At 43.6% G+C, this 24664-nt stretch overlaps 1 protein-coding gene across 1 annotated transcript; it reads left to right on the top strand.

Annotated features, from left to right (window-relative positions):
- The first annotated feature begins 1716 nt into the window (after positions 1-1716).
- On the top strand, positions 1717-24013 carry LIPT1 (lipoyltransferase 1). The gene is made up of 2 exons (XM_082247121.1): positions 1717-1839; positions 22860-24013. Exon 2 carries the CDS (start codon positions 22866-22868, stop codon positions 23985-23987), a length of 1122 nt encoding a protein of 373 aa, XP_082103247.1. The 5' UTR covers positions 1717-1839; positions 22860-22865; the 3' UTR covers positions 23988-24013.
- The last annotated feature ends 651 nt before the right edge of the window (positions 24014-24664 follow it).

Below are 24664 nucleotides of genomic sequence, written 5' to 3'. Positions count from 1 at the left end.
TAACCCCTTCCCTGCCAGTGTCATTATTACAGTAATGGTGCATATTTTTAGCACTGATTACTGTAGTAATGTCACTGGTCCCCCCAAAGTGTCAAAACTGTCTGCTAGGGGTTCGATCTGTCCATCGCGATGTCGCAGTCTCGCCGACTTACGTCGCTGGTTTGCTCCCTCTCTCGGTCGCGCGCGCCGCCGGAGGCTCGCTCCCGCTGTATTCAGACACAGCGGGAGTCGGGCCAGGGAAGGAGAGGCGGTGATTACCGCCGTTCTTCCGTGATCATCGAGGAAACAGTGAGGAAATCCGCCCGCTTGTGTAAACAAAGTGGCCAGATCTCTTCTGGGACAGGCAGGGACAGATCACAAGATTCAGCATAGCTGAACCTGCGATCTGTGTCTGTGTCACACAATCCCCTCCCCCCACACACGTCAGTAAGCATGAGGCACACATTCAACCCCTTGATCACCAACAGTGTTATCCCCTTCCCTGCCAGTGTCATTATTACAGTAACAGTGCATATGTATAGCACTGATTACTGTAGTAATGTCACTGGTACCCCCAAAAGTGTCAAAAATATCAGTCAAGAGTCTTATCTGAAAAAAAATCGCAGATCGCCGCCATTACTAGTAAAAAAAAAAAAAAACAATAAAAATGACAAATCTTTGCCGTAGTTAGTAAACGCGATAACTTTTGCGCAAACCAATCAAAATACGCTGATTGTGTTTTTATTTTTACCAAAAATATGCAGCAGAAAACAAATTGGCCTAAAATGTTAAAAAATTTTGATTTATACATTTTTTTGAGGGAATGTTATATATCAGAATGTAAAAAATATTGTTTTTTTTTTTTCAAAATTGTCGCTCTTTTCTTCAAAAATTTAAAATCGCACAGGTGATCAAATACCACCAAAAGAAAGCTCTATTTGTGGGGGAAAAAAGGACATACATTTAATTTGGGTACAGCATTGCACGACCGAGCAATTGTCAGTTAAAATAACGCAGTGCCGAATCGCAAAATATAGCCTGGTCAGGAATGGGGTAAAATCTTCCGGTCTTAAAGCGGTTAAAAATACGCTCATTGAGAATTTTTTTGTCAAAGACATGTAGCTAAATACATTTTGGCCTAACTATATGACAAAAATGTAATATATTGGATATTTTTTAAATGTCAAAGAAGAAAATGGCAATTTTTTCGCAAAAATTTTCCCTCTTTTTTTATTAATATCGCAAAAAATGAAAAGCGCAGAGGTGATTAAATACCACCAAAAGAAAGCTCTGTTTGTGGGAAAAAAAGGAAGTAAATTTAGTTTGGGTACAGGGTTGCATGACCGCGCAATTGTCAGTTAAAGTCGCGCAGTGCCAAGTTGAAAAAAGTGGCCTGGACGTTAAGCAGGAAAATCCTCCGGTCTTAAAGTGGTTAATTAAGTACAGTGTCATGCGACCGCACAATTGTCCGTTAAAGTAACGCAGTGCTGAATCGCAAAATATGGCCTGGTCATTAAGGGGGGCTAATCCTTCCAGGACTGAAGTGGTTAAAGAGTGTCTTAGACACGCTTTATTAATTCCCCTGATTGTTTTCAGCTTTTTAAAACGTATTTAACAAGTCCTAATTGTAAAAATATCAGTGATCTGACAATGCAAGTAAGCATGCTGAGGTGCTCAGACAGTTTTAGAACGTAAGGACCTACACACAGATGGAGCTGTCAATCAAAGCGGTGACATCACACAGGGGTGGGACCTAGAGGACACAGGGGCGGGGTCTACAGGACACACAGGGAGGGTAGATCGGCGCTCGCTTTCAGCCAGCAGGCGGAGGGAGAACGGTTTTATTTCTATATTGGACAGGTAAGAGTCTCTACTTATGAATTGGACGCCATCTACCTTCTCTATAGGAGACCCTCGGGCCGGGGAAACACGCATGCGCATTGTGCTGTGTCGCATGTAGATGACGATATACGATGTGATTATCGAGCCAGTGAGCCACATGGTGGTTTGCTTTGGAAATAGTTCTGTCTGTGTGCTGAATGAGCTGACAGTGACATTTGTCTTCTATGGGGGATATAGAAAGAAAAGCTGGACTCCTTTCTGCAGTACGTAGTTTTTGTAGTAGACAATCTTGTTGCTTGTCTATTTCTATGTAAAGGCATAGTTCACCTTTTACAAAAATGTAATCACGCTAGGGTTGCCCCCCTCATCCCTTTAACCACTTAAGCCCTGGAAGATTTTACCCCCTTCCTGACCAGGTCCTATTTTGCGATTCGGCACTGCGTGAATTTAACGGACAATTGCGCGGTCGTGCGACGCTGTACCTAAACGAATTTGACGTCCTTTTTTCCCACAAACAGAGCTTTCTTTTGGTGGTATTTGATCACCTGTGCGATTTTTTTTTGATCATGCGCTATAAACAAAAAAAGAGCGTCAATTTTGCAAAAATAACAATATTTTTCTTACATGAAATTCCCCAAAAAAAATGTAAAAATCAAAATTTTTTTAACATTTTAGGCCAATTTGTTTTATGCTACCTATGTTTGGTTAAAAAAAAAATCGCAAAAAGCGTATTTTGATTGGTTTGCGCAAAAGTTATTGCGTTTACTAACTAAGGGAAAGATTTTTGTCATTTTTGTTGTTTTTTTTTTTTTTTTTTTTTTTTTAATGAGTTATGGTGGCGATCTGCGATTTTTTTTTTTTTTTTTTTTTTTTTTATATATATATTTTTTTTTTTTTTTTGCGGGACTGCGACATTGCGGCGGACAGATCGGACCCTTGACTGACATTTTTGACACTTTTGGGGTTACCAGTGACATTTCTACAGTAATCAGTGCTATACATATGCACTGTTACTGTAAAAATGACACTGGCAGTGAAGGGGTTAACTTTTTTGAGAGGGAGGGGTTAAGTGTGTCCCTAGGGGCATGCTTCTAACTGTGATTGGATGTGGCTTGAGGTGTAGGAACAGTGATCAACGGTCCTACATAGCCGAACCGTATGATCTCCATTCTTACACAGGGGAGAATGACAGGCGGCTTTGTTTACATTAGCCGCCTGCCTTTCTCCCGCTGTAACGGACAATCGCGAGTGCCCGGCGGACATCGGGTCCGCCGGGCACACACGCGGGGGGGTCCGTGAGCGAGCAGGAGTGTGCCTTCGGTGGCGCACGCTCGCTCCCTAGAGCCCCACAGGCTAGTGACGTAGTACTACGTTGCTTTGCCTGTGAGGGGCTGACCGCCATCGTAAATAGTCGTTAGGCAGTCGGCAAGTAGTTAATGTAGGACACATGATAATTACACAGGTTCCGAGGCTGATATATTGCACATAAAGCACCAAGTGAGTTTAATTACCACCGTAATCCGCCACAGAACTGGTGTAATTGTGTGGCTTGGTTTAACCACTTCAATACCGGGCACTTTCACCCCCTTCCTGCCCAGGCCAATTCTCAGCTTTCAGCGCTGTCACACTTTGAATGACAATTGCATGGTCATGCTACACTGTACCCATATGAAATTTTTATCATTTTTTTTTTTCACACAAATACAGCTTTCTTTTGGTGGTATTTAATCACCGCTGGTTTTTTTATTTCTTACTAAAAAAAAAAAAAAGACAGAAAATTTTGAAAAAAAAAAAAAAGTTTTTCTTATCGTCTGTCAGTAAATTTCAAAAATAAGTAATTTTTCTCCTTCACTGATGTGCGCTGATGAGGCAGCACTGATAGGCTGCGCTGATGGGCACTGATGAGGAGGTATTAATATGCCGCACTGAAAGGTGGCACTGATGGGCAGCACTGATGAGCAGGCACTGATGGGCACTGGCTGGCAGCACTATGGGCACTGTTTTTTTTACTTTTCTGTATTGTGCCCTGATTACCTGTCCTAGACTCCCCTTTGAGGAGGAGCCGCTGATCGGCTCTCCTTGCCACACACTTTGACAGTGTGAGGCGAGGAGAGTCGGTAAACGACACTTCCTCATTTACATGTGACTTGCTGATCACATTGGTAAAGAGCCACTTCATTGGCTCTTTACCAAGATCAGGGTTGCGCCGTGTCCTAGCAACACAGCGGCAAGAGAGGCCATTCTGGGGCACTGTCATATGATGTTGTCCCAGAATGAGAGCCGCACTGCTCCGCGTCATTTGACGGTGGGTGGGCGGCAAGCGGTTAAAGGGATGCGGTGGCAACCTTAAATCATGCACATTTATAAAAAAAAAGTGCATTCATTAAATCATTGTAAAGTTAACTTTTTAAAAATAAATATTATATTTTTCTGCTCTGTGCAATGGCTTTGCACAGAGCATTCTCGGTCCTCCTCTTCTGTGGTTCCCCGCAGGTGCTTTGGTCTCCAATTCTCAGGGTGCCACCATGGGAAGCTGCATCGTTTGATGCCCCACATGCGGGCTCAATCTGATGGATTTGTACATGTTGTGGTTGAGCCCGTCAGAAAGCTGGCACTGCACACTGCCAATCATAGGCAGCGTGTATATCTGTACACTGCCCTACCTACTACTGACCTCTGTACACTGCCATACATTCTACTGACCTCTATAAACAGCCCTACATTCTACTGATCTCTATAAACAGCCCTACCTAATACTGACCTCTGTAAACTGTCCTACCTAGTACTGACCTCTGAACACTGCCTTACATACTACTGACCTCTGTACACTGCCATACATTCTACTGACCTCTATAAACAGCCCTACCTAATACTGACCTCTGTAAACTGCCCTACCTAGTACTGACCTCTGAACACTGCCTTACACACTACTGACCTCTGTACACTGCCCTACCTACTACTACTGACCTCTGTACACGGCCCTACCTACTACTGACCTCTGCACACTGCCCTACCTACATACTACTGACCTCTGTACACTGCCCTACCTACATACTACTGACCTCTGTACACTGCCCTACCTACATACTACTGACCTCTGTACACTGCCCTACCTACATACTACTGACCTCTGTACACTGCCCTACCTACTACTACTGACCTCTGTACACTGCCCTACCTACATACTACTGACCTCTGTACACTGCCCTACCTACATACTACTGACCTCTGTACACTGCCCTACCTACATACTACTGACCTCTGTACACTGCCCTACCTACATACTACTGACCTCTGTACACTGCCCTACCTACATACTACTGACCTCTGTACACTGCCCTACCTACCACTGACCTCTGTACACTGCCCTACCTACATACTACTGACCTCTGTACACTGCCCTACCTACCACTGACCTCTGTACACTGCCCTACCTACATACTACTGACCTCTGTACACTGCCCTACCTACATACTACTGACCTCTGTACACTGCCCTTCCTACCACTGACCTCTGTACACTGCCCTACCTACCACTGACCTCTGTACACTGCCCTACCTACATACTACTGACCTCTGTACACTGCCCTACCTACATACTATTGACCTCTGTACACTGCCCTACATACATACTACTGACCTCTGTACACTGCCCTACCTACATACTACTGACCTCTGTACACTGCCCTTCCTACCACTGACCTCTGTACACTGCCCTACCTACATACTACTGACCTCTGTACACTGCCCTACCTACATACTACTGACCTCTGTACACTGCCCTACCTACATACTACTGACCTCTGTACACTGCCCTACCTACATACTACTGACCTCTGTACACTGACCTACCTACATACTACTGACCTCTGTACACTGCCCTACCTACATACTACTGACCTCTCTACACTGCCCTACCTACATACTACTGACCTCTGTACACTGCCCTTCCTACCACTGACCTCTGTACACTGCCCTACCTACATACTACTGACCTCTGTACACTGCCCTACCTACATACTATTGACCTCTGTACACTGCCCTACATACATACTACTGACCTCTGTACACTGCCCTACCTACATACTACTGACCTCTGTACACTGCCCTACATACATACTACTGACCTCTGTACACTGCCCTACCTACATACTACTGACCTCTGTACACTGCCCTACCTACATACTACTGACCTCTGTACACTGCCCTACCTACATACTACTGACCTCTGTACACTGCCCTACCTACATACTACTGACCTCTGTACACTGCCCTACCTACATACTACTGACCTCTGTACACTGCCCTACCTACATACTACTGACCTCTGTACACTGCCCTACCTACATACTACTGACCTCTGTACACTGCCCTACCTACATACTACTGACCTCTGTACACTGCCCTACCTACATACTACTGACCTCTGTACACTGCCCTACCTACATACTACTGACCTCTGTACACTGCCCTACCTACATACTATTGACCTCTGTACACTGCCCTACATACATACTACTGACCTCTGTACACTGCCCTACCTACATACTACTGACCTCTGTACACTGCCCTTCCTACCACTGACCTCTGTACACTGCCCTACCTACATACTACTGACCTCTGTACACTGCCCTACCTACATACTACTGACCTCTGTACACTGCCCTACCTACATACTACTGACCTCTGTACACTGCCCTACCTACATACTACTGACCTCTGTACACTGACCTACCTACATACTACTGACCTCTGTACACTGCCCTACCTACATACTACTGACCTCTCTACACTGCCCTACCTACATACTACTGACCTCTGTACACTGCCCTTCCTACCACTGACCTCTGTACACTGCCCTACCTACATACTATTGACCTCTGTACACTGCCCTACCTACATACTATTGACCTCTGTACACTGCCCTACCTACATACTATTGACCTCTGTACACTGCCCTACCTACATACTACTGACCTCTGTACACTGCCCTACCTACATACTACTGACCTCTGTACACTGCCCTACCTACATACTACTGACCTCTGTACACTGCCCTACCTACATACTACTGACCTCTGTACACTGCCCTACCTACATACTACTGACCTCTGTACACTGCCCTACCTACATACTACTGACCTCTGTACACTGCCCTACCTACATACTACTGACCTCTGTACACTGCCCTACCTACATACTACTGACCTCTGTACACTGCCCTACCTACATACTACTGACCTCTGTACACTGCCCTACCTACATACTACTGACCTCTGTACACTGCCCTACCTACATACTACTGACCTCTGTACACTGCCCTACCTACCACTGACCTCTGTACACTGCCCTACCTACATACTACTGACCTCTGTACACTGCCCTACCTACTACTAATGACCTCTGTACACTGCCCTACCTACATACTACTGACCTCTGTACACTGCCCTACATACTACTTACATTGGCCAGAAATCAGGGCAGAAATAAGGGCAGACAAGCGGGCCTAAAAACTAGTCTAACAAATGAGTCTGCAGTACCAGATGTTATGCTTTCATAATGAACTCAAGCATCAGCCTTGTGGGGGTAATTACTCCCCAGACATGAAAAAAATTCTGAATGCAAGTGAATACCGAGTTTCTCTCTGAAGCTAATTTTTAACCACTTGCCGACCGCCGCACGACTATCTACGTGGGCGGTCAGCCCCTCACAGGCAAAGTGACGTAGGGCTACGTCACTAGCTTGTGAGGGTCTAGGGAGCGAGCGCGCGCCTCCGGAGGCGCGCTCCCGCGTGGTCACGGACCCCCCCGCGCGCGTGACCGGCGGACCCGATCGCCGCCGGCCACTCTGCGATCGGCGGGGGAGAGGGAGAAAGTCAGGCAGCTTGTGTAAACAAGCTGCCTGTCATTCTCCTCTCTGTATGAGAGATGATCACATGGATCTACTATGTAGATCCGTTGATCACTCTGCATACAGTTGAAGCCACAGCCAATCACAGTTAGAATCACGCCCCTAGGGACACACACAGCCCCTCCCTCTCAAATAAAGTTAACCCCTTCACTACCAGTGTATTTTTACAGTAACAGTGCATATATATAGCACTGATTACTGAAGAAATGTCACTGGTAACCCCAAAAGTGTCAAAAATGTCAGTCAAGGGTCCGATCTGTCCGCCGCAATGTCGCAGTACCGCAAAAAAAATCGCAGATCGCCGCCATTACGCGTTAAAAAAAACAACAAAAATGACAAAAATCTTTCCCTTTGTTAGTAAACGCAATAACTTTTGCGCAAACCAATCAAAATACGCTTTTTGCGATTTTTTTTTTTTTTTTTTTTTTTTTTTTTTTTTTTTTACCAAACATAGGTAGCATAAAACAAATTGGCCGAAAATATTAAAAAATTTTGATTTTTACATTTTTTTTGGGGGGAATTTCATATAAAAAAAAAGGGAAAAATATTGCTATTTTTGCAAAATTTACGCTCTTTTTTTGTTTATAGCGCGTGATCAAAAAATCGCACAGGTGATCAAATACCGCCAAAAGAAAGCTCTGTTCGTGGGAAAAAAAGGACGCCAAATTCGTTTCGGTACAGCGTCGCACGACCGCGCAATTGTCCGTTAAAGTCACGCAGTGCCGAATCGCAAAATACCCTCTGGTCGTTTAGCAGCCAAATCCTCCGGGGCTTAAGTGGTTAAGGTAGGCTAAGTTTTTTTTTTTTTTCTCAGGTCGCCTTTCAGGACAGCACCTGGAGAGAGCGCAGCTCCACCCAATTCACAGGAAACACTGCAAGATAAAAACTCCTCCTCTTCCACCATGCCTCAGTCATTTGTGTTTCCTCCTCCATGGTGGAAGCATTGCAGGAGCTTGGTGGAAGGGCTGCGCTCTCTCCAGGGGGAGAGGAAAAGTTTGATGCCCATTTTTGTTGATGTATATCGAGGACCATCCCAGCTCCCCTCCCTGAGTACAAAGGGGGTACGCTCCGGAGCCACTGACCTCTCTCGCTCAGGGGAGCAGAGACCCTTCGGAAGATCCTTGTCCGGGTGTCGGGGGTCCGCGGTTTGGCTGCTTAACCGGCAGCAGGCGGGGAATCGTTTTTTCGTTTAAATTTCCCGTATTTTTCGGACCCTGATCCCGGGGACGCGTGGCGTCAGTTCCGGTGGACGAGACTTCCGGAGGGGGCGTGACGGCTCTAGCTCCGGCCGCATTCGCAGGGGTAAGGAGGCAGGTCGAAGGTCGGTGCTTCCGCTTCCGGTCCACAGCGGGGGACGCGGGAAAGCAGCATTTGAATGTACAAACATTCGGAGAGAATCTGTCAGCACGCTGCACCTTTTCTGACATGGAAGAAAGGATTGCAGCATCGGTGGAAGCAGGCACCGCCAGCACCGGCCAGGCTCAGGTAGGAGAGGTACAGTGGTGCCTCTTTCCCTTACTATTGAGCTTTATTGGGTTTTCTGTTTTGCCTCCTTGGGAGTCCTGCCCTGCAGTTACTGAGTATACGGTTCTCGGTCTTGCAGGATATGTGTTTCTGGGAATCTTGTTACTTTTAAAGTGGGTCACTGCTTTGTTAATCACTAGAGTGGTGGTTTTCTTAAATGCTTCATGGGGATTCATGGTGGCTTCTCTGTTTATTAGGTTAAAGCCACAGTGAAAACCAGAGCCCCAACACCAAGAAGGAAGTGTCCTTTGTGTTAAAACCCACTTAAGAGATTCCTGGTGAAACCCCTCTGCAGTTTGCAGTAGTAATTTCTTTGGGTGTGGTCGATGCTCATAGGCATGAGTTCCAGCCCAACCATGATAACACCTTGTGTGCTCACAGCTGTGTGTCATTATAAAGAGACTGTTCAGCTGAATAGTGAATTTATCCATTTATGTCACCCTATCCTCAGATTACCAAACAATCGGTGCACTTCTAATCACTGTATTAAGTGTTTCAGAGGATGAAAGGGCGAATGTGCTCTTGTTCCTCAAAAAGTTCAGAGTGGCTGAATCCTCTAGATATAAATCGTTAAAGATCAGGGAGCGATTTATTCCATGTTTGAAATGGCTATCCATAATGGAAAGGGTCTTTCCGGGCCATAGGGTCCTTACAGGGTCCTTGGAAATTAATTGAAGGACCCAGAGGGGTCTCTTTCTTTTCTAAAATCTCTAAAAAGGAGGTTTCCCTTTGAAGGGGATCAGACACATTTGTGGAACACAAAAACCCAGAGGCGGTTTTCTCACAGGTGTCTTGTCGCACGGATGGCATTTGAGGATATGGGGATATTAAAGACGCCATGGATAAAAGGGCAGATTCTCTCCTTAAGAAGGCTTGGAATTCTACTACATCCAGCCTAAAGCCGGCCATGGCCTCCACGGTCGTAGCCAGAAATCTAGAGTGGTGGCTCGACCAGCTCAAGGGACATATGGAGGCTGGTGCATCAAGGAAAGATCTCCTGGAGTCTTTCCTGCTGATCCTAAAAGCAGTAAATACATGGCTGAGGCTTCTGCTGAAACGATCATAATGTCTGCCAGGCGGCAGCCCTCGTCAACTCTGCTCGAAGGGCAGTTGGTTGAAAAATTGGTCGGGAGTTTCAGCCTTTAAGGCCAAACTTTGTGGTTTGCCCTTTTCTGGTGACTTGCTTTTGGGCCTGAATTAAAAACAATTCTTTGACAGAACGGCAGATAAAAAGAGCCTTTCCGTCCAAAAAGAAATCGATCCCAAGCAAGGGATTTCGTCCTATCCCGCAATCCAACAAAAAGCGTGAACAGGACCAGAGACCCAGATGGGCCTCTCAGAAAGGTAAGGGAAAAAGTGGAATTCTCTTTACCTCCTGACAAGCAGACCCAAAGCAAGTGACAGCTGCCTTCCAGTGGGGGGAAGACTTTTAGGGTTCCTCCCACGGTGAGAAGAAGTGTCCGCAAGCCCCTTTGTAAAGAACGTTGTGGCTTAGGGATACATGCTGGAGTTCCTGGAGACTCCTCCAAGCAGATTTTTTGTTACTCTCAAGGGATCCGGAATGTCTTGTCAGCATGGCCGAGTGGTCTAAGGCACCAGACTCAAGAGTTGTTTCTTCACCTTGTGTGGTGAAGCTTCCTCAATCATGTCTCTGTGGCAAGAGCTGATTCAACAGGAAGTACTCTTTCAAGTTCCCAAGGAGTAACAAGGCCGTGGGTTTTTATTCACACATTTTTCTGGTAAGGAAACCCTCAGGCAAGTATCGGATGATCTTGAATCGGAAGATTCTAAACAGATCTATCAGGTACAAACATTTCAGAATGGACACCATCTACTCGGGGACCAAGCTGCTGTTCCCAAACTGCTTTTTGGCATCTCTGGATTTGAGGGTTGCTTATTTACACATCCCAATACATCGAGACTACCAGAAGTTTCTGAGGCTGGCAGTAAATCTGGGGGAATCGGTCTGGCACCTGCAGTTCAGAGCCCTCCCCTTCGGTCTTTCATCCTCTCCCAGGGTGTTCACCAAAGTGATGGCAGACGCCCTAGAGTCTCTGAGGCTGAAGGGTATTTCCATTGTCCCATATCTAGACGATCTGCTAATATTTGCAGAATCCAAAAGCCAGATGTTGGGACACTCAGGACCACCTCAGGGGTCTGGGGTTGCTCAGGAATGTGGAGAAATCCAGTTTAATTCCATCCTAACAGATAAAACTTCTCGGGTACAGGATAGATTCTGTCCTCCAAAAAAGTCTTCTTACCACAAGAGAAGATAGTGAAGACCCAGAATGCCGGGGCCCGGATGCAAACCAATCATCAGGTTACAGTCAGGTCAGCCATGGCAGTTCTGGGCTTGCTCACAGCTGCTATCCCTGCTGTACAATGGGCAAGGCTACATTCTCGCCTCCTCTAAAGAGACATTTTGCAGAAATGGTCACATCTGGACCCTCTGGAGAAATTTGTCAAAATTTCCACAAAAGCAAAAAGGTCTCTGTGGTGGTGGGGGAATTCCAGAAGTCTGGAAGACGGTCTGCAGTGGTCCTTCCATTCGGACAAACTTCTGACCACGAACTCCAGTGCCTGGGGCTGGGGAGCCCACTTAGATGGTCGGACAATACAAAGGACATGGTCCAAAACAAGGCCAGGAGGTCATCCAACACAGCGGGAGTTGAAAGCCATTTTCCTAGGTCTTTTCAACAGGCAGTCAAGGGCCATCATGTCCAAGTTCTCTCGGACAACATGACAGTGGTAGCTTACGTGTCAAAACAAGGAGGCACAAGAAGCAGGCTGCTTTCCATATCTGGCAATCCAGCTCTCCTGGGCGGAGAAAAATCTTGCCTCCTTGACAGCTGTTCACCTAAAGGGATCACAAAATATTCTGGCAGTTTTACTGAGCAGAAGAAAAGTACTGGAATCAGAATGGAGTCTGAACCAGGAAGTATTTTTGGAGATAGTGGAAGCCTGGGGACTTCCCCAGATAGATCTGTTTGTTTGTCAACAGAACGCCAAGGTCCAAAGATTCTTTTCCCTCCACAGGGAAGATCAGGCCTGGGGCTTGGATGCTCTAGCTCATCCATGAGACTTCCCTTTGTCTTATGCTTTTCCTCCGTTTCAACTAATCCCATTAGTTCTCAAGAATTTCAGGGAGGAAAAGACAAGTTTAATCCTGATCACACCTTTTTGACCAAAAAGGCCTTGGTTTGCTCCCCTGGTGAATCTGGCCTCACGGCCTCCTTGGAAGCTCCTATCCAGGAGAGATCTACTAACACAGGGGAACCTGATTTATCCGAAGTTTGACCGTCTACAACTGACAGTGTGGTTTCTGAGGAAGGCCTCCTAAGAGCCAGAGGCCTGTCGGAAAAGGTCATCTCTACCCTTCTCTCCAGTAGAAAGAAGGTGACCAGTGACATTTATATGAAAGTCTGGTAAAAGTATAACTCCTGGTGTTCCAGCAACAACTTTGAGATTAAAAGTTAGTTTCAGTGCTGAAGTTTCTCCATGAAGGAATGGAGAAAGGACTGGCAGCCAGCACTCTAAAAACGCAAGTGGCGGCTCTTTCAGTTTTTTCGAAAGGACATTGTCCCAAGAGACTTTAATTAGAGAGGCTTCTCTGAAGAATTTGGTGTTGAAAACTATCTTCCTGATAGCTATTACCTCGGCCAGAAGAATTAGTGAAATTCAGGCCCTTTCAGTGTCAGACTCCTTTCTGACAGTTTTTTCAGATCGAGTTGTGCTGCGTACAGACCCAGCATTTCTTCCAAAGATTGCTTCATCTTTTCAAGGTCACAAGAAATTGTGTTACCAACCTTCTCCTCAACTCCTAAGAATACTTGTGAGGAATCCTTTCACACATTGAATGTGAGGAGATGTTTGCTTCAGTTCCTCCTCGTAACTAAAGAATTTAAAAAATCAAATGCATTATTTGTTGTCTTCTCGGGATCTCGCATAGGAGAAAAAGCATCTAAGAGCACTCTAGGCAGATGGCTCAGAGGGGCTATTGAGCAAGCTTGTGTAGCTCAAGGTGAAGAACCTCCAGAAGGCATTCTAGCACATTCCACAAGGTCGGTGGCAACCTCATGGGCTGAAAGGGCCGGTGCTTCGCCTGAACAGATCTGCAAGGCAGCTACCTGGTCCAGTTTCTCAACCTTCCTTAGATACTACAGGTTGGACTTGTTGTCAGCTCAGGATCAAGCCTTCGGCAGAAAGGTTCTGCAGGCAGTGGTCCCACCCTAAGTGTAAGTTACTCGCTTATCCTCTCCAGGTGCTGTCCTGAAAGGCGACCTGAGAAAACCTTAGTTACTTACCGGTGACGGTATTTCTAAGAGCCTTTCAGGACAGCAGCAGCTACCCCCCCTGGTTTTTTGTTTATAATCTTTTGTAAATGTTTAACCTGCGGTAGTTGTTGTTTATGTTCTATTTTTTCCAGCATGTCGGAGGTTACTCTAAATGACTGAGGCATGGTGGAAGAGGAGGAGTTTTTATCTTGCAGTGTTTCCTGTGAATTGGGTGGAGCTGCGCTCTCTCCAGGTGCTGTCCTGAAAGGCTCTTAGAAATACCGTCACCGGTAAGTAACTAAGGTTTTTTTTTTTGTTTTTTATATTTCTACAGTGACATTAGTGTTAGATTTTTCCAAGTTTCCTTCGCTCTTGATGACGCGCAGCATGCCCCATAGAGTACCCTTAGGCTTTCTTGGATCATGTATTAATACAGGTATTTATATGGCACCCCCAATATATGTATTACTTTACATATATTATGCATTCACATCCATCTGGCCATTCACAAATAGAATTTCACTTGGAATGTTTCAATTTTAGGAATTGTAATTTTGTAATAGAGGGGTCAAATCGACATTCGTTTTGACCGCAGTGAAGAATATGGAAAATTTATAAGTACTTTTGAACAGCGTTTGTCAAGCCATCAACTGCACTGAAAATTTGCATATGAAAATTTACTAGCATAAATCTACGTAGCTTTAGGTGAGAATCCTGAAAGTGCTGGGACTGGTCATAAAAAAAACAAAAAAAAAAACGTCATATCTACCCGCCCTATGCAACAGTTTTGTACAGAGCAGCCCCGATCCTCTTCTTCTCGGGTCCCCCAGCAGGTGCTTCTGACTCCCCCCCCCCTCCCCCCTTGACCAGTGCCCCCAATAGCAAGCAACTTGCTATGGGGGCACTGGTGCGTGCACACTCCAGAGCCCTGCTCTATGCATCCATATAACACATAGTGCCGTGCCCTCACGCTCGGCCCTACCCCCTGCTCTTTCCTCTTTGGCTCACTAGCTGTGATTAATAGCAGTGGGAGTCAATATCTCCCGCTGCTCTGTCTCAGCCAATGAAGAGTGAGAGTCTAGGAACAGTCGAGGTTCCCATGCTCATCGCTGGATCAAGAAGGGGCTTGGGTGAATATTAGGGGGGCTGTGGGGGAGAGCAGCACACAAAAAGTTTTTTACCTTCATTCATAGAATGCATGAAGGTAGAAAAACCTTCAGCCTTTATAACCACTTTAAGGTCATTTGGCAAAGAACCAACAGATCCCCAGAACAAAGAATTATGAAATAAAGTTGATACACAGTATGATCCCTCCCTTGGGCTTTTTCACATTTTGTAGTGCTATAACCTGGAATTAAAATTGCTCTAATTGAGATTATTGCTATTTCGTTTTCACAACCTATTTGACCATTTAAAGTGGAAGTAAGTTGTTTTTTAATCAAATGGCTGACAGGCAGGATATTTATGACCCTATTGCTTTCTTCTACCATAAATGCATCCTTCTGCCTGTAAGCGGTCATGTTCACTGAGCCGCACATGCGCAGCTCAGCAAACATTTACGGCCCAGTCGGTCCCTTATCTGTGCCGCGGTAATGTGACTCCCTTGTGCATGCACGTGAGTGGTGGAGATATCGCGGCCTGGCATATCAAGTGGGCAAAGGCATGGAACCCGAGAGGAAGACCGTGCAAAGATGAAAGCGCCGGGGGGCCACTGGATTGGTCCCAGCAATGCGCTGGAGGACACCATATGACAGGTAAGTCTGCCATAATGTACTAATATGCTGTGCATACTAGCACATTATGGCATAACCCACCTGGGGGCCTTAGAAAAAAAAAAATTATAGCAGACTTTACTTTCTCTTAAAATTTATAAAATTATTTTTATTGTGCCAGAAGGTTTAAGGAACACATGTTGTTTCCATAAATATGCAGCTCACTGAATTAATGCTTTGTCTTTTGAGGTAAGCCTCTTCAAGGTTTGCACATCTATATATATTGCAAGCTCTCTCAGTTTTTTTAAATCTTTAAACCAAGAATTCTCATTTGAACTGAGGTCTAGGCCATTTTAAGTCATTAGGTTTTTCGTTTTAAACAGCTCCAGTATAACTTTGGTGGTTTGTGTAGGGTTACGAACCTTCAGAAAAGTGAGCCTCCACCTCTAGGTCAGGTTTCCTACAGCCTGAAACCATTTTTCACTATTATTGCCCTGCCCTGTCTTTGGCTCTATCTCTCTCCCACAATTTCAACCAATTTTACTATCATTGGCAGTGAAAACCAACCCCAATTCAACCATGATTGTGCCTAATGAAAACTAACCCTGTAACATGAATTCTACCACAGCTATTTCCCAATGGAATGAATTAGAAAAAAAATGGAAATCTTGGGTGAACAGTAAACAGTGGCTTTTTTCTATAAAGCCTTTTATCTGAATTATTGTTGTCCCATAAATAAAGGACTGTGCCGGCAGTGGACTTTATTGGACTCCATGCCTCAAAGAGTGAGCCACCTCAATTGGCTTCATTGGCAACATGAACCTGCATACTATAAATGGTTTCTCAAATCTCATCCTGGAGCTGCTTCTGAGTTATACACCTCTTGGTTGCCTTTCCATCTAATGCGCTCCTTACCTGGTCACCAGGTTTTTTTGGATAGCATTCTCTAATCAGAACTGTGCTTATGTCACATATATATATATATATATATATATATATATATATATATATATATATATATATATATATATATATATATTTCGTGCTTGTCCGATCGGATAATATCGGATGAACTGTCATGATCAGCTCTCAAAAGCCCTCTACAAACGATCCGATTATCGCATGATTGCTTCAAAAGCGGTATTTTTCGTCTGATTTTCGGATCGTGTGTACGGGCCATTAGGCATGTTCTCTTACAAACACTGGGATCGTCACAACCATTGATTTATTTTGAGATCACGTGACACTTTAATTGCCCACAGATGGACTGTATTAAGCTTGTTGAAAGCTCTGAAAATACTTTGTCAAAGCTTGCGGTTTACACTGCTCTTATACAAGCTAAAGCCCGTCTGAAACAAGGCCTAACACATTCTGGGATATTCAGAAACAGGTTGGTTTATTTTGAGATCATGTGACACCTTACATGCCCACAGGTGGACCAGATTAACCACCTCCCACCCGGCCACTGCACATATACTGGGGGTGCCACAAGGGGGGACTTTTCAATTGGGGTGCTTAAGTATTCCTTGATATATAGAGTAAGACTAAAGAGAATTTATTTTTAGTAAAAAAACAAGAAAAAATTTTATTCTGAAACAACAGTAAAAAGTATACTGTAATTGAAAAGATTACAATATACTGTACAAAACTGAATTGTGTTAAAAACATATACAGTAAACAGCCATACAGTATCATACAAATATATATATACTCTCCTAACACAAGGGTAGATGGTATATATACTTTATACCCAGTTGCATCCACAATGGATGGTCTTTGTGCAGGAGGCGTAGTGGCCCACAGCCATTAACCCAACATGTTTCGCGGCACTGCCGCCGCTTCTTCAGGGGTATCTTTGAGGGTATCACATAGATATATTTGTCATGAAAATAACGACTTAAGTGGAAAAAATAAAAAGAAAAAAGAAAAAAGAGAAATCAATACAAAATCATCAAACGTATGTTTACAGTGACTTATGCAATTAATGATATAATATTACAACATATAGAAGTCATATCTATAGTAAACAAATATTGCATGGTGTCCATGATAGAGAGGCAGCAAGAATAATACACATCGTCATACCTGTTAAACATGCAGTACAGCACGCTGCAATGGGAAATACGACCACAAGGTACAAGGGGGAAACCCCCGGGGGGCGGACACGGGAGACCGACCACAAATAGGGCGCAAAAAGTACGGCTGAAGAAAGATGAGGTCTGGAAATTCAAAGTAAAAAGATATATTTTCAGTTCCATATACGGCCATCTAGAGTCTCACCTGACAAGGGGAGAAAGAAACGGCATCTGATAATGCCAGATTGAGCCAAAGCCCTTGGAACTAAAATATTCAAAAAGGAAGAAAGAACTGAAGAGATAATTCTTACCTCAATATTGCCCAGCCATGGAAAAGGGCGGGGACTGGGTGAGATGATGTTGCTATGTGTGGTAGATCAAAAATAAAAGATCCACAAGAGTACTTCCTAGAAAAAGCAAATATACAATAGTATGTATATAGTGTATATCAACCAAAGGGGTTAATATAAGGTGTTCAATCAATATGTGCATCATGTCACCAAAAGAGTAAAGCTGGTGAGTTTTGACCCTAGGGTCAACACCTCTTATGCCAATATATATAAATATGTGAGCGTGGCCCAATGGCACATGCATCTAAGAATCCATAAGTACATTGAATAATAGACCATAGGGGAGATCAATAGTAAAGTGAGGTACGTTCAATAGATGTACATAGTCAATGAGGGAATAAGCCAATAAACTAGGCTCACCCATCGTTGATAGTACTGCAGATTAGAAGGTACAATGATCAGAGCAAAAATCCCCAGCGTTACCTGATAAGAAGACACGGGTCACATCCAGTCCCCGCAGGTCGCGGTGGTGGACGCCGAGTTGCCGCTATTTGTATAGACAGGTAGCTCCACCCGGATGACGTATAGGACGTACGTCCTGACGAACATCCGGGCTGACGTCAGGGATGCGCGCGCAACTCGCGCATGCGCATCAGCCGAGGGCCCGCCAACATACCCGGACCGCTTGCCGAAGCCATGGAAACGGCTATGTGGGCAAGGGAAGGAGGGGCAAGCCAAATCGGCATATCAATTCCAACCCCCCGAGGGGGGAGGGGCAATACCTGATGTCACGTGCCCGCCATTGGGGGAGCCCAAAGTGATCGCATCCCAATATGTGTGGATCAAGAATGGGCAGACTACATGCCGAAATTGAACCAAAATAAACAGGAGCGGAAAAAGGAATGTGATATAATGCTGGACGCTGTATCATGGACATAAGAAGTATTAGCAACATAATCATACAAACTTGGGTTTGTGGAAGGGAAGGGCGTCTCTTACCCATTGGGTTAGAAGGAGACCCACCGCCGTGGCGAGTGCGTTTAGGTGCTCTAGAACGTGCAGGTGGAGGGCGTGCGTTCATCTGTGAAGGAATGGAAGAGAGATTAGATATATTTTTCTGTTGCTGCTAAGAACAACTTTTCTCTCCCTGTCCAGCATCACCAACATTATCCATGCGATACGGTTGGTAGATATATATATGAACCTCAGCATCCTGGGGAGTTGAACTACCTCTATGGATAGCCGGGTTGTTGATGTATAGCGTCTCACTATACGTGTATCATTTGTTTCCTTTCAATATGGCTATATATATATTGTAACCTTTTGATTTATATTTTGCCTGTTGTTCTTTTATTATTGATGGCACAATGAACATTTTGGCCTCCTATAATATTTACATTTGTATGATTATGTTGCTAATACTTCTTATGTCCATGATACAGCGTCCAGCATTATATCACATTCCTTTTTCCGCTCCTGTTTATTTTGGTTCAATTTCGGCATGTAGTCTGCCCATTCTTGATCCACACATATTGGGATGCGATCACTTTGGGCTCCCCCAATGGCGGGCACGTGACATCAGGTATTGCCCCTCCCCCCTCGGGGGGTTGGAATTGATATGCCGATTTGGCTTGCCGCTCCTTCCCTTGCCCACATAGCCGTTTCCATGGCTTCGGCAAGCGGTCCGTGTATGTTGGCGGGCCCTCGGCTGATGCGCATGCGCGAGTTGCGCGCGCATCCCTGACGTCAGCCCGGATGTTCGTCAGGACGTACGTCCTATACGTCATCCGGGTGGAGCTACCTGTCTATACAAATAGCGGCAACTCGGCGTCCACCACCGCGACCTGCGGGGACTGGATGTGACCCGTGTCTTCTTATCAGGTAACGCTGGGGATTTTTGCTCTGATCATTGTACCTTCTAATCTGCAGTACTATCAACGATGGGTGAGCCTAGTTTATTGGCTTATTCCCTCATTGACTATGTACATCTATTGAACGTACCTCACTTTACTATTGATCTCCCCTATGGTCTATTATTCAATGTACTTATGGATTCTTAGATGCATGTGCCATTGGGCCACGCTCACATATTTATATATATATTGGCATAAGAGGTGTTGACCCTAGGGTCAAAACTCACCAGCTTTACTCTTTTGGTGACATGATGCACATATTGATTGAACACCTTATATTAACCCCTTTGGTTGATATACACTATATACATACTATTGTATATTTGCTTTTTCTAGGAAGTACTCTTGTGGATCTTTTATTTTTGATCTACCACACATAGCAACATCATCTCACCCAGTCCCCGCCCTTTTCCATGGCTGGGCAATATTGAGGTAAGAATTATCTCTTCAGTTCTTTCTTCCTTTTTGAATATTTTAGTTCCAAGGGCTTTGGCTCAATCTGGCATTATCAGATGCCGTTTCTTTCTCCCCTTGTCAGGTGAGACTCTAGATGGCCGTATATGGAACTGAAAATATATCTTTTTACTTTGAATTTCCAGACCTCATCTTTCTTCAGCCGTACTTTTTGCGCCCTATTTGTGGTCGGTCTCCCGTGTCCGCCCCCCGGGGGTTTCCCCCTTGTACCTTGTGGTCGTATTTCCCATTGCAGCGTGCTGTACTGCATGTTTAACAGGTATGACGATGTGTATTATTCTTGCTGCCTCTCTATCATGGACACCATGCAATATTTGTTTACTATAGATATGACTTCTATATGTTGTAATATTATATCATTAATTGCATAAGTCACTGTAAACATACGTTTGATGATTTTGTATTGATGTCTCTTTTTTCTTTTTTCTTTTTATTTTTTCCACTTAAGTCGTTATTTTCATGACAAATATATCTATGTGATACCCTCAAAGATACCCCTGAAGAAGCGGCGGCAGTGCCGCAAAACATGTTGGGTTAATGGCTGTGGGCCACTACGCCTCCTGCACAAAGACCATCCATTGTGGATGCAACTGGGTATAAAGTATATATACCATCTACCCTTGTGTTAGGAGAGTATATATATATATATATTTGTATGATACTGTATGGCTGTTTACTGTATATGTTTTTAACACAATTCAGTTTTGTACAGTATATTGTAATCTTTTCAATTACAATATACTTTTTACTGTTGTTTCAGAATAAAATTTTTTCTTGTTTTTTTACTAAAAATAAATTCTCTTTAGTCTTACTCTATATATCAAGGAATACTTAAGCACCCCAATTGAAAAGTCCCCCCTTGTGGCACCCCCAATAAATCCTTCACGTTATAATATTTACTAGGGACGTGGTGCTTTATATCTGTTATAAATTTGTAGAGATAGCCTCTTTTCTACACTGCACATATACGCCCGGGTGGGAGCTTCCTCCTTCTGATTGGCTGCTCCTGAACATCCTTCAGAAGGAGGGAGATCACGTGGCCACACGATCCCGGTGTGCCTGTGTCCCCCAGACACAGCTAGACATATGCCGGTTTTCGGTAATTCGATATATCGCGGTATTGCATAGCCACGGTATTGTTATTGTGGCATTTTTAAAATACCGAGTTTCTCTGTCAAGTCTGCCTGACTTGTGAATTGATACATTTCAGTGAGCTGGATGACTCATTCACTCACACAGCTAAGCCTTTCAGCATTAAGTCTCCTAACTATAAACAAAAATGATTACATTTGTATCTTTTCCTTCCCTCTGCCAGGGAGAAAGGAAGTTTAACCTCTTAAAGACTGGATCTTTATCTGACACTTGCTGCTTGCAAGTTAAAATCAGTTTTTTTTTTTGCTAGAAAAGTACTTAGAACCCCCAAACATTTTATATATTTTTTTAGCAGAGACCCTACAGAATAAAATGGCGATTGTTGTAATATTTTATGTCACACTGTATTTGCGCAGCAGTCTTTCAAACGCAATGATTAGACTTTAATGAATAAAAAAAAAAAAAAAAAAAAAAGTAACAGTAAAGTTATCCCAATTTTTTTTTTTGTTACACAGAGAATCGTGATCTTTATTCCAAGCTAAAAAATCGTGATTCTCATTTTGGCCAGAATCGTGCAGCTCTAATAAATATATATATATATATATATATATATATATATATATATATATATATATACACATACACACACACACACGCATAGCAGCCCACATTACATTATTATATAGCCATCAAGCAGTGTCTACAAAAAATGCAGAAAGCTTGCCAGAGCAGGAACTGCAGGTTAGTCGCATGGTGCAAAAGCAGGATGGATTTCAAGGCCACTGAATTTTAAAAAAATGCTGCATGCACCTTTTTTCTGCGGAAAATGAGGGCATAGCAGCCCGTTCAAATCAATGGGCTGCTATGCCTGTGCAAATGTGGGCTGCCAACCCGCATACATGTGAACCACCAACCCGCATACATGTGAACCAGGCCTAAAGCAATAGTAAAGTAATTTATAAACAACACCTCCTTCAGGTTTAACCACTTCTTGACCACAAGGATTTGCCCTCTTAATGACCAGGCCATCGGATCGGAGCCGAGCGCCAGGACCAGTTATCACCAGTTAGGCCAGACACTGCTTGATGACCTATTTTAGGCCTGGTTCACAGAGTCTGTACTGACTGACTATATAATAATGTGCATAAGTGAACCAAAGCCCCTAAATTCAGCAATGAAATTGAAGTGAGGTGGAAATTTAATAATTTAAATGTAATAATAGAATACCGTGATAATACCGTATACCGTGGCAAAACCTTAATCAATTAATCGCAGCATGAAAATCTGATACCGTCACAAGCCTAGACACAGCACAACATCGCTTGGCAGGAGGGCTCTGTGATTGGTCCTTCTGATTACATGACGGCTGTGTCCATGTAATGTAAACACAGCTGTTGTAACGGTGATTGGCTCTGCTTCTCCTCACACAGAGCCTGTCAGCCAAGTACTTTGCCTCACACAATGACTTTGGCAGCCAATTCTTTATTTTTTTTAGAAATATAAAAAGGGCAAAAAAACGATATCGTTGGTTTTTTTTTCTATTCTATTATGATGAACTACTTTTTATAGATTGGTGACTTAAGTTGTGAAATTAATAAATGTGGAAAAGTCCAAGAGGGTACATATTTAGGGAAAGCTGTATACAATATTTGGACAAGTAATGGTGTGCAAAACATTTCGTTTTGTTTCCATTTTACTTCATGTCTGTAATGTTCAGGTAAAATGTACGTGAAATTTTCATTGTCTAAATGTATGTTTTTGTTTTTTCCCATTAGTGAAAAATGATGTTGATCCAGTCAGCTTTAAGAAGATTCAGATTTCCAGTTTCTTTTCATACATCAGTTGTTAGGTTTGGAAGTTCAGTAAGACAAGGTCTCATTTTGCAGTCCGTTTCCAGCAATGTATATGAGAACCTGGCTGTAGAAGACTGGATTCATGATCATATGAACTTAGAAGAGAAGAATGTTCTGTTTCTATGGAGGAATTCACCAACAGTGGTTATTGGCCGTCACCAAAATCCATGGAAAGAATGTAACCTTCATTTGATGAGAGAAAAAGGAATTGGGCTGGCAAGGAGAAGGAGTGGCGGTGGGACAGTGTATCATGACCTGGGCAATGTTAACCTAACTTTTTTTACTTCAAAGAAAAAGTACGATCGAATGGAAAACTTACATTTGGTTATAAGGGCTCTTAAAGGATTGGAGCCATTTTTAAATGTCCAAGCTACGCAAAGATATGACCTGCTCTTAGATGGCGAATACAAAATTTCAGGGACTGCATCTAAGCTTGGCAGGACTGTTGCCTATCACCACTGTACCTTGCTGTGTAATGCAGACAGCTCTGTCCTACCACTAGTGCTACAAAGTCCAAACACAGGCATACAGAGTAATGCCACACCTAGTGTTCCCTCACCGGTACGAAATCTGTTCCAAGCTCATTCGTCTTTGACATGTGAAACTGTCATGGATGCAGTGGCCAAAGAATACAGTTTAGAGTATGATAACAAGCCACATATTCATGTGGTTGACCCAACTGATGAAACAATCTTTCCTGGCATATCTCGAAAGAAACATGATTTGCGCACTTGGGAGTGGATTTATGGAAAAACACCAAAGTTTGACGTTGTGACTTCCTTTCAGATTTTTCACGAGGATTCAGTTATAGATGTGAAATTAACAATGGCTATAAAAAATGGTTGTATAGAAAGCTGTTCTATTATACTGCCATACCAGTGGCTTCCTAAAGAACAGTGTGATGAGCTGCAAAATATTTTGGTGGGCAGCAAATTTTGCTCAAGCGAAACTGCATTTTTAGTGAGCACGTTGATCAGAACTTCTCCGCAAGACTATGAAATTCAAACAAAGTGGAATATTTTATGTGAGAAGTTGATTTCAATAATGTGATGCAGGGATAAGTCTGATGGTAATAGTTTTTTAAACACAAGATTGGACATATTTGCTAAGGGAATATATATTTATTAACAGTTTTTATGACAACACACTGTATATATAAAACATGAAATAATGAATGTAAAAAAAATAAATATATAAAATGACAACTGTACAAGAGCTCTAAAACTGATGTATTTTTTTGCAAAACCCTTTAAAGCTTATCCGCCAATTATTATTACATAGGTGGAGTATTTACCGGAGACCATGACCTGTACCACATATATTTCTTTTCTACCTATTTGAGGGCTCTACGTCTATTTTAAATCTTTAGGCCTGGGCCCTATTTTGTGAAAGTGAAAGAACAGTAACATCGATCAAAACAACCACTCAGATTGTAAAAGTTAGTTTCAGCTTCAAAATAAGAACTACTCATTGTGCCCAAGGGCAGTGGCTATCTCTGCTCTCTTCCTCTTCACAAGGCAGATTGATAGCCAGTGGTTCCTGCTGCTGCCAATCAAATTCTGTGATGAGAGCAGTGTGAGTAATTAGTGGGAGTTCTTGAGTGTGAGTACCTGAGTACCCTTGGGTGAGTACCTGAGCGTGAGTACCTGAGTACCCTTGTGTGAGTACCTGAGCACCCGAGTGTGAGCACCTGAGCGCTGTAAATTACCTGTGTGTGAGTACCTGAG

The sequence above is a fragment of the Pelophylax lessonae genome, assembly GCF_965119305.1.
Source record: "Pelophylax lessonae genome assembly, chromosome: 2".
Classification (NCBI taxonomy): Eukaryota; Metazoa; Chordata; class Amphibia; order Anura; family Ranidae; genus Pelophylax; species Pelophylax lessonae.
The sequence above is the reverse complement of the archived record's forward strand: the minus strand, read 5'-3'. Positions and strand labels throughout refer to the sequence as shown.